At 34.9% G+C, this 10,385-nt stretch overlaps 2 protein-coding genes across 3 annotated transcripts; one reads left to right on the top strand and one right to left on the bottom strand.

Annotated features, from left to right (window-relative positions):
* Positions 1-1,607: 1,607 nt before the first annotated feature.
* Positions 1,608-3,758, top strand: LOC130629383 (uncharacterized). The gene is made up of 3 exons (XM_057442542.1): positions 1,608-2,195; positions 2,396-2,494; positions 2,604-3,758. The coding sequence occupies exons 1-3, from the start codon at positions 1,874-1,876 to the stop codon at positions 3,662-3,664; spliced, it is 1,482 nt and encodes a 493-aa protein (XP_057298525.1). The 5' UTR covers positions 1,608-1,873; the 3' UTR covers positions 3,665-3,758.
* A 642-nt stretch (positions 3,759-4,400) lies between these two features.
* Positions 4,401-8,903, bottom strand: LOC130629381 (uncharacterized). 2 transcript variants are annotated; one of them, XM_057442540.1, is made up of 3 exons: positions 6,199-8,903; positions 6,007-6,125; positions 4,401-5,232 (listed from the first exon to the last, which is right to left on the bottom strand). In XM_057442540.1, the coding sequence occupies exons 1-3, from the start codon at positions 8,083-8,085 to the stop codon at positions 4,878-4,880; spliced, it is 2,361 nt and encodes a 786-aa protein (XP_057298523.1). In that variant the 5' UTR covers positions 8,086-8,903; the 3' UTR covers positions 4,401-4,877. The 2 variants fall into 2 exon arrangements, with proteins under 2 accessions (XP_057298523.1, XP_057298524.1); XM_057442541.1 differs by lacking the exon at positions 4,401-5,232 and adding an exon at positions 5,633-5,792 and having other exon boundaries at positions 5,965-6,125; positions 6,199-8,902.
* Positions 8,904-10,385: the final 1,482 nt, after the last annotated feature.

Below are 10,385 nucleotides of genomic sequence, written 5' to 3'. Positions count from 1 at the left end.
CTTCGTTATTTCAACCTGCTTTTATTCCAAGAATACAAGGCTGCGCGACCCGTCTATCTGCGTGATTGTCCTGGTATGAGAAATGTGGCGAAGGGTGTTTGTGTGTCTGAGAACAGCAGAATATACCTGTAAAAAGCATCAGTGATGCTTCCGCCCTTGTACTGTTCACAATCTATAGGGGAGAAGGTTGGCTCATTGTGTCTTTGTGGCAAATAAAAAAACGCTGCAGTGAACATGCTAGTAGCATTTTTTGCTTTTTTAAAAATTTGGGAGCAGTTCCCGATTTTGGGAACCTGTAGAAATTCTCGCAAATGTTGGTAGAGAACAATCTGGTATGTCTTTTGGAGGTTTTAAAACGCTTTGTTTTGTATCTGATGAGATGTAGTAATGCTACGCACACATATTGCAGTCAAGTTTTTCCAATGGGTGTCAAGTTTGTCCGATGGGTGTCAAATTTGTCCGATGGGTGTCAAGTTTGTCCGATGGGTGTCATACTTGTCTATGTGTAGAAGTGAAAATATGACTAAAAGTAATAACCCTATAATAACTGTTTATGAGCGCAATACTGGAGAATATTGACCGACGTCAAAGTATTGCACAAGCTTGCGAGGGAAATACGTGAGAGAGGTCAATATTCGAAGGTATTGCACAAAATAAACAGTTATTATATGGATTATTATCCGGTTGCTGCATTTTACGACAAAAACTATAACATTATAAGCAGGATGTAGAAACCATGTCTTTACATTCTCTACTTTTACATTCGAACGAAAAATACTTTTTTTAAGTATAATATCGTGTAAACATTACAGGTTTTTATTGCAGCTACAACCTAGAATTCCTTAAAAGATGAAAGTAAGTTTCACTTCCGTTTCGCGTTTTGTTTACTTTTTTCCGTGTTTATTTACATTTAATGATACCATATTTACACTTTAAACACGGTTGCTATGGTAGCGGGCAATACCATAGAATATTGCTCGCTATGACGTAAGTTCTAACCATAGTTGATAGACTAAAACTATCAACTATGTTGTAACCAATTGCATTGCGCGATTGATGCCGCCCTTTTAGCCGGGTAATAATGGATAAACATTGTCATTATGTACTAGGCATTTAATAAATGATCGAGACAGTAAGCGTAGATGTGTCAATGCGGTAGGCTGGAGTATAAGCACTACAACGGTTTTTTCCAAGAATATATAAACTGCATGTAGGTGACGCCGGTTTTTACCTCAAAGGTGTACTCAAGTGTGAGCAGGCCCGGCCAAATACCGTTCTATTAATTAAACAAGGGCTTGATTTCTTTTTTGGGAGATCTATTAGAATATTCGAAAGGAAAGATGTGCAATGCACTGTCGATTCTCTTAACGAGTAATGGCACAAAGTACACCGCAGTCTGCGATTTGCAAAACGAAGGTTGCTATTCCCGTGCCGGTACAGCAGGAGTTGTTTAAATAGGTTGTGACTCTTAGCATGTTTGCTCATCTTAACATTTGTATACATTGTGAGCGCCGCCTTTTCACGTCTTTCATGTGTTTGTCTCTACGGCGTACCAAGGGCGTATACAAACTCATTTTGACACTTTGGAACTCTAAGAGATATATGTGAACAAGGAGGTTTAAAAAGAAGGAGAGAGAACTCTTTTATTTCTATTGAAATCATCCGTGTCTCATGTTTACTTTTCTCTATTGTTCTTACATCGAATTCTGTCAATCAAAATTTGAAATCTCGCGCTTAAATTAATAAATTAGCCGTTGTCTTTTGTTACTATTTGCATAAATTATGAGCCCGCGGCTATTTTTCTCTCAGCGGTAAATGCTTGTTAGTTGATAAATTTGTCGTTTTTACATATCATAAACAAGCAAGAAGCGAAATGGCAGGCGAAGACGTTAAAAATATAATAGAATTGGATGATGACTTTTTTGTGACGGAAGAAATGTTGTCAGATTTTACTGTTTACGAAAGTTGTGAGGTGGAAGTATCGTTTGTGGAAGATCTGTTGGAAGAAGAAAATGAAGTAGATGCTGGATATTTGGGTATTCCTCAAATAGTATTCGTTGATGAAGAAGATGTGGACATGGTGGTTGATAACAACAGTACCAAAAATGTGAAGTTTGTGTGCAGCAAGTGCAAAAAACAGTATTTTAAAGAAGCTTACTACAAGAAACATACTCTGATATGTAAAAAGCCAACAGGTAATGCTTCAGTTTAATAAAGTCATGTTTTCTTTAAAACACCATTAGCTAGCTAGCTATAATGTTTTGTTTTTTGACTCTGCATGTAGATTTCATGGAAAAGCTATTGTATTATCATCATTTGATATGCTTTTTGTTGTTGTTGTCTTGTTTTGTTATCACAACTGTGTTCTGATGTCAACTCTGTATTCCAATAATAGATCCAGAAACAACAACAGTGGCAAGAAAAACTCTTGATGACTCAAAAAATAAATCAACTACAACAATTTCCACAAAACAAGTTAAATCAAAATCGAATCGTAAGTATTCATTCATAAACTCTGAGAACATAAGGAATTTTTTTTTGCTATATATAGAGCAAAATATTGTGAACTGGTGGTATAAACCTTTTTTTTTGCACCCTTTTAGAATCTTTATCCATCACCGATCATGAGCTGCAGCAAGAAAAAATGAATTTTGTTCGTGATGCTATGGTTAAAATTTCAAAAGACCCAATCAATAACATTGTTGTGAAAGGATTCAAAACACCTGGAAATCGTGTCAAAGAATTAGCCAACTCAATTTTGAATGCTGGGAGTGATGTTTTGGACATTATTTCTGAAAATGTAGTGTGTCGCATATTTAAAGAATTGCAAAAATCTAACCTACTGACTGGTTCAGGAAAAGAATCTCTTTGGAGAAAAGTGCATGAACTTGCACAAGACGATAAATTCAGACAACATTGGAAACATGTATTACCTAAAGGATACTGCATTGACAGTCAAGAATTCTCTATGTTGTTGCAGAAATTTGTTATGGAGTTAATAAAAATACTAGTAGCTCATGAAAACAAAAATCGACATGTCGAAAAAAGTCTTGACTTGAAACTCACAACTGAGGAACAAACTGTTCTGTATTATGTTTCAGGATACATAATTTTCTCGCTACGTAAAAAATACCAAAGATTAGCAGATTCGAAAAACAAAGTTGTTGCTGTGGCTGCATTGCAGTTTCTGAACTCATTGAAAGTTTCAGGTGATGATAAACTGCAGGTATATAGTTTTCTGGATTATACAAGATCTTGGGTGGACCAAGTCAGCAGAGGATACCTGATAAAAGTCAATGATGACATGTTTATTTTTTGCAGAAGAATTGAAAACGTTATTAGAAAAGTTTTAAATTTGAACATGTTGAAAAAATATAAAGGAGAAGATATACGGGAACTTTTCGAAAATGAACTTATGAAGGACTCTTTAATTGATCAAGCCTGGGTCATACTTTCACGGTATCTTGGAAATGAGAAGTTATCGAAAATTCTCAAAGCTCAGATCATTAAAAAATGGTGTGACATCAGAGCAAAAGCATATGTCACTGCATATATACAAGTAGTTCGACGCAAACTTGCTTCTCTAGCATCGGAGAAAAAAGAGAAGTTGACTGTAGTCTTATCTAAAAAAGGTGAACCAGCAATGAGAAAAAAACTTAACTAATTGTCATAACATTTTTACCTATAACTTGTTTTAATTTCTATATATCTTTTCCATGTATATAACTGTGTTTCTTAGTAAAATAATCATACCCTTATTATGTTTGTACTATTTTAAGGGTTTTTTTCGGATTGAGTAAGGATTCAATCTCGCTGAAGCTGTTTATTTTAAATCTAAATTTTTGCCAAGATTTGTGAACTTCACTCTCATTTCTTTTTTTTGTGCTACTTCTTTGTTCAGTTATGCACATTGGCAAGCGTTAAACTGAATAATGCTGCGAGATCAAAACTCTGCGCGCTTTGCTAGAAATTTAATAGATCATAAAAACGCGGAGAAATGGTCGATGGATAGGCTAATCAAGATGGTATGAAACAACATGCTTTTTATCAGCTGGAGGGACCCTGAAAAATAAGTTGCGCGTGCATAATTACCGACGCAAATATTCTTACGCGAGAATCGCTACTTAAAGCTGACCGCAACCTCGGACCTAGGATTGCCGCATCGGATGCTCTATGCCTGACTGTGGCCTGATGAAATCAACTCACTTTTTGATTATTCCATTTGATTAAATTTTTTGCAAACAAGTTTTATATCTCACACGGGTATCGAACTCTCTTTGCAAACAAGTTTTACATCTCACACGGGTATCGGGTATGTTTTATTGTGGTTTGTATACACCCTTACACCAAGAGGCCTTTGTCACGTTCTTTTTTTAAATCAACATAGTCCCGAATAGCGAATATTAATTTCGACACTCCTTCGCATGAATTCTTGTTGGGAATATAATGAAACTTGTCCCCAGGGTTGTTCTACATATCGCGAAGTGAGTATGTAAAAAAGCAAAACAAAACTGTAATATTTATTCACGTATGGCGGATCCATTCGAAATGAAGATAAAAGAAATTCCGTAATAGTTGTAATTTCCCGATGACATAAATAAAAATTACATAGCAATAATAAAGTAGCAATCCTAAATTTTTTTAATCTCAATTATTTTCTAAGATTTGATGTTTTCAAAAAAATGTTTCAAATCAAAGTCAAAATCGTACTCCACTAAAAATATTTGCAAAAGATGTGACTCAAAAGACAAGGCACTAATAACAAAACAACTTCTATGTTGAAAAAGCGTAATGGAAAAAATGTCTGACATACTCAGAAAAAATATAAATAAAATAGTCAAACAATCATGTTTCCAAAAGTATCAATATATAAATAACTATCTCTTTCTTTTCTGTTGAAGTTTCCTCATATCATTTACGTCTAGGTGAATCTGATTTTGATTACCACGTCGAGTGTTTCCACGTAGATCTCTGATCAACTCAGATTTCATAACAAGCAAAGAAAGTTCTTGTTGGCCAAATTGATAAAGTGTTGGGTTGTCACATGTACCACCACTTCGTCTTTGACGAGCGAAATGTTCCTCCAATGGATCTTGTGAGAATTTCTCGCTCAAAATCATCTTGACATTTGGACTCTGGAGAAGTAATTTGGTCAGTTCCACGAATGATTTCACTATGGACAAAGATAAAAAAAATATACATTTATAGAACAACACCGTTTGTCCATGAAACATTGCCTGGAACCACAATTGCAGAAAAATGTAGATTTTTTACCTGTTATTTTCCAACCATTTATCGTCTGTTTGCTCAATAACAATTTATTTTTTTCATCTTGGGATAAATTAGGTGTGTCATTGGCTTGTTCTTCCCACCTTCCCAGGTAATGTTCGAGGAATTCTTTCTCTAAAAACTGAATTTTACATGTTGATGTGAAAAAAATGAAAAATGAAAATGGAAATATTTGCACACCCTTTTACATGGAGATCAAGTTCTTTAGGACTGGTTTACAAATATGCAAAATGAACTTGAGCTTTTTGAGGGAAAAATGTTGTGTTTCTGAATTCCGTTACAAAATAATTGAATGTATTTCGAATGATACTACTAACCTCAAAACGCCAATCGTTAACATCTCTATATGCTGCAAGAGCTATTTTTCCGCCACGATCTTGATTAATTGAAGATACATTCAAGCAATCAAAAACTTGGTCAAACATACGCACAAACTTTATTGTACTTTTCGTATAATGCAGCCCCTGAACCTCAAGTGCATCAGCAGTTGTTTTACTCAAAACCTAAATGCAAAATCATAATTTACATGAGCAATGATAAACACATTATCAGAAGTATATCATTATTTGCAACTCCCACAAAATAATCAAACTGTGAATCCACTATCACTCAGAAAACACTAATACAAACAAGCAGACAAATAAATAATAAAAAAAGAAAAGAAAAATATCTCACTTGGGTAGCCAACTTAACTTGCATCCTCAACCTGGAGTTAACTTTATGTGATCCTCTTTTAGTTTATAAAGTTTCCTTAATCCAGGTGCTGCTCCATGTAAATTCAGATCCCATTCATAAACATTGACAAGATGGTTCCAGCTGATATCCATGTGATCGAGCTAATAAATAGAAAATTGATATATGTATACAGATATACTTTAAAATTGAAACAAACAAACAAAAAACACTTACAAAAAGATTGCGTGTATTATTGTTTCCATGAGAGTTCTCGAAACAGTTTCTCGTTGTTTTAATGAGATGAGGGACATCGGATATAAAAAAGATCTTTCTGTCCAATGATAATAAGTTGTTGGTCCAATATGTGTTACCAATATCAGGTGTCACCATAATTTTGTAAAACTTCCTATTGGGAGAAGCACCATCTGAAATAAATGCTCGAACATAAAAACCAATTGCCTCCAATACATATGTCGCCTCCCATACACATGGATAGAGCTGATCAGAGGTAAATCCCAATGATGCGAAATATCCAAAAGGATACACCAGAGATGAAACAATTCCTCGAACCATAAACACTATCACATAGGAAGCAAAGTGACGATCATTCTCTGATGATCCCTCAGCACGTTTTTGAAATTCAACTAACTCATCGTTAATATCCCCCATATCAGTGAAACCAACCAATTGTCCAGTTGACTGTCTGAACACCAAGTCAGCTTTTATTTTCATCTCATCATAAATAAGCGAAACGTTTTTTTGGTGATCATCCAGAGTTGCAATTTTACTATCCACTATTAATCTTTCAATGACATCTGGATTGAATCCACACATTGGATCAGTGAAGTTTATGTATTTTTTAAGTGTGTCAATATGTGGGAGTTTTAAAAAATTCAAATTCGGATTTCGCAAATGTTTATATGCTGCTGGTGAATGGTGGTATAAACTGAGGCACCACCTAATAATTAGTGGGTGCCATCTCATGCCATTAGGTGAACTTTTGGAAGCCATTTCTTTTTGTTGCTCCCATAACAACCACTGGGGACTGCCTTCGGGTATTTCAGGACATGTTTCCTCATTGCAAACAATATTTTTTATAAATTCGTGTTGCTCATCATCAACATGGATGCATTCTTTCTCAGTAATTTTTCTTACCCAAGATGATAATTGGGCAACTTTCTTTATTGCTCTCTGTTTTTCTCCCTGAGTATTGCGATATCTTTCCTCTAGTTCTTCTCTGGAAAGATATCGAATGTTTGTATGTGAGGAATCAAGCACAGAATCATCACTTTTCCGTCTACTTCTAACTTTTTTAACTGTTGGTTTAAAAGAATTGCACATACTACATACAGATGAAGGTTTTTCAGCTAAAAAATGACAGTTGGTATGGCGTATTGTTTTAAAATTGTCTTCATCAAATCTGACCATTTTATCGTCTTCAACAAAAGCTACTGGAAATGTTCCACTCTGATTCATGAATGGCTGTTCGAAATTACATCTCGACTTGATTACATCTTCATAACCTTGTAACCCCGTGCAAACACTGACTGACTTCCAGAATGACGAGAAAGTTGAAATATCATCATTTTTCAAAACACATGGCAGAGTTTTTGTTAGTTGTATTGTTTCTTTCTCCATAGGTTTCCCATATATGGAGAAATCCCAACCATTGCTGTTGTCTATACGTATTGTAAGCAAATGGTTTAATTCTTTTTCATTTTGACAAAGGGTATAGACACGTTTATAGTTATCCGATTTATCACATATACTAAAACCAACTTTCTTCATACTCACATCTAATTCCAGTATTTTTAAGCTGTCTTTTCTGTTTACAGCATAATTCATGCACACACAATTTTCATCCACATGAGGGTAAAATGATGCAGCAGTACCAATTATTTTTTTTGACGTTTTCATCTCATCTAATTTTCTTCTACATCCATTACAAGTAAATTTAGGAAATACACAAGGATCTTCTTGTTCACAATTTATTCCATATATAGATTGAAACACTTCACTGTAAATATCACAAGATTTAAAATTAACGTAATGTTTACTTTTCACAATTTTCTTCCACAATCTACATAGCTTTTGAATATACTCTGAATGTGAAGCAGACATGTTGACACAGCAAAATTCAAATATGAATACTTTATTTTTCAAAAAAACTTCATAAAAAACCCACAAAGGTGTCAAGGGAATTAAAAAAAAATGTGAACCACTTGCCAGCTGGTTATGTAACACCTAATAAAAAAACAATTATAAACTCAATTCAATATATATTCAAAACATACAGCTGGTGTGAGAGAAAGAAAGAATATACATAAACAGAAAATCTACTCCCACTGGGGAAAAAAGAAAAAAAGTTGCTTAAAACTTTTACCTAAATATACATAATTAGAACTAATAATTATTTTCTTTTGTTCCATGACAATGGAAAACATCACCGAGTACTGCGACGTGCTGCGACACCCTACCGAGAATTCGTCTACTTCGAGAGTAAAAAAAACAATTTTATAAATAACCCCTCCTGACGAGACCTGCACAAAAACGTTAATCAACCCTTTAACTAACATTTTCCCAGGAGGGGACATACGAAATAGTTTATAAGTTGTAAAACTTTACGATCTCCCAAGGCAGCTTTTCGCACTTTGAAGGCACTTTACTCCTTCCGCGTCCTTATGGAAGTGGAAAAACAAACTTCACCCTCATTGAATCTTGTAGTTTAACTAAACTACATGTTTTCCTGCTCTTCCGCATTGCTGTAAGTGTGATTTTTAAGATTTATCTTTTCTCGTTAAAACACTCGTTTCAGAGTCGGTAGGTAAATATTGAGCCAAATCAGAGACACGGATCAGTTCAAAGGGGCGCCGAAACAATAAAAAATTGAATAGAAAATTTAAAGGGACGCCGCGAGTTCTCTCTCCTTCTTTTTAAACCTCCTTGATGTGAATTACATCTTTTAGAACACTTCATATGCCATAGAGCCTGTTACAAAATTCAAACGATGTTGGATGGACAATTTGACAAATCAATATAAAATGGAATTCTTTCCGTATCTATTTGGCACTAGCGACTCAAAAATCCAAAAATTAACAAGCAAGCATTTTATGCAGAAGGTTGAAAGCCCTAGTTTGTGTTTCTTATGCGTAACCACACCATGATCATGTACACTGAAACCTGTTTTTTTCCCAGTATCACGGTGCCTCATAAAGACGTTTACATACCGCTACCAAGTCAATTCATTTTGTCTTTTCTACTTGTCCTTCCATATGAATTTTGTGACTTCTTTTCCTGCTACTAAGTAGTACTTGGCTATTAAGTCAATCATTCTAACGTCCATAAAATTTGCTTTAAACACATCATCGACTAGAAAGCTCCTCGTTCATAAGCGTATTTTATACGTACTTTCATCTACCTTTAGACGTTTCTGGCGTATTAAATGGCACAGTTTTTCTCCTGGGATTGGAAAATAATCCACATCAGTACCATGTAGATATACTCAAACCTAACGGTCTGCATATTTGAGGAGATAATCATATAGTAAATTCCAGTATGAGAAGCTACTCAACTTGTGCTCACTTGATTATGTAATCAACGCTTACCCAGACAACACCTTGAAGGTACAAGCATTTGTCATCTCATTTCCTTTGATTCAGCTTAGCCGTATCTCTAGCTATAACTAGCCTGATCTGCAGAAGAAGGTGGACTGTTATGACTTAAAAGTTGAAAACTTATTTTGATTGGTTGATGTTGTATATATTGTGTTTGTATTGTTTTTATTATTAATGTGATTGGCTAGTTCTTCTTCTGTATTGTTATGTAAATTTGTTGCCGCATGGTTTTTTTTAACCTCGTGTTTTTTGAAGAAGAAGCCAGTTGGTAGTTTTGAACGAACGAAATGTGTCCGTCTTCTCCGAGTCCCTTTATAAATTTTATATTACAATTTCCGAATTGTAAATTGGCGCCCGATGATGGACTCGAGAGAGAAAAAAAACATCGCATTCAGTAAATGAGTTTTTGTCATTTTTTGGTTGAAAGAGAACCGCTATAAAAAACAAAAAAGAGATATTTATTTTCTCTGGTGGAAGAACTTAGGCCAACCTCGATCGCAGGGCTCTTTTCTCTCTTTTTGATATAAGGATGTCGACGCAGAAATCGTCCTTATATTAAAAAGAGAGAAAAGAGCCCTGGGATCGAGGTTGAGCTTAGGCATGTTTTTTGTTGTTACAGGTTTCTTGTGTGTTTAAACAATTTAAAACGAAACATTTTTCAGTTACGGATTTCTATATTTTCTATATTTAATAAGACACTATGTCAACAGCCGTTGTGGCAAGAAAAAGGGCTAGGCGTAAGGGTTTGCGTACGGAGCTAGATGTAGTTTTGTCACGGTGCGAGAGTGCAGTTAGTGATACAACTAG

This window comes from Hydractinia symbiolongicarpus, chromosome 2 (genome assembly GCF_029227915.1).
Source record: "Hydractinia symbiolongicarpus strain clone_291-10 chromosome 2, HSymV2.1, whole genome shotgun sequence".
Classification (NCBI taxonomy): Eukaryota; Metazoa; Cnidaria; class Hydrozoa; order Anthoathecata; family Hydractiniidae; genus Hydractinia; species Hydractinia symbiolongicarpus.
This window is presented reverse-complemented; position numbering and strand designations above follow the sequence as displayed.

Coding starts and splice junctions, on each gene's coding strand:
- LOC130629383 (XM_057442542.1), top strand. CDS start 1,874: ATGGCAGGCGAAGACGTTAAAAATATAATAGAATTGGATGATGACTTT. Junction 2,196..2,395: donor GATATGTAAAAAGCCAACAG/GTAATGCTTCAG, acceptor TTCCAATAATAG/ATCCAGAAACAACAACAGTG. Junction 2,495..2,603: donor AGTTAAATCAAAATCGAATC/GTAAGTATTCAT, acceptor GCACCCTTTTAG/AATCTTTATCCATCACCGAT.
- LOC130629381 (XM_057442540.1), bottom strand. CDS start 8,085: ATGTCTGCTTCACATTCAGAGTATATTCAAAAGCTATGTAGATTGTGG. Junction 6,126..6,198: donor ATAATACACGCAATCTTTTT/GTAAGTGTTTTT, acceptor TCTATTTATTAG/CTCGATCACATGGATATCAG. Junction 5,233..6,006: donor CTAAAAGAGGATCACATAAA/GTTAACTCCAGG, acceptor GTTCCAGGCAAT/GTTTCATGGACAAACGGTGT.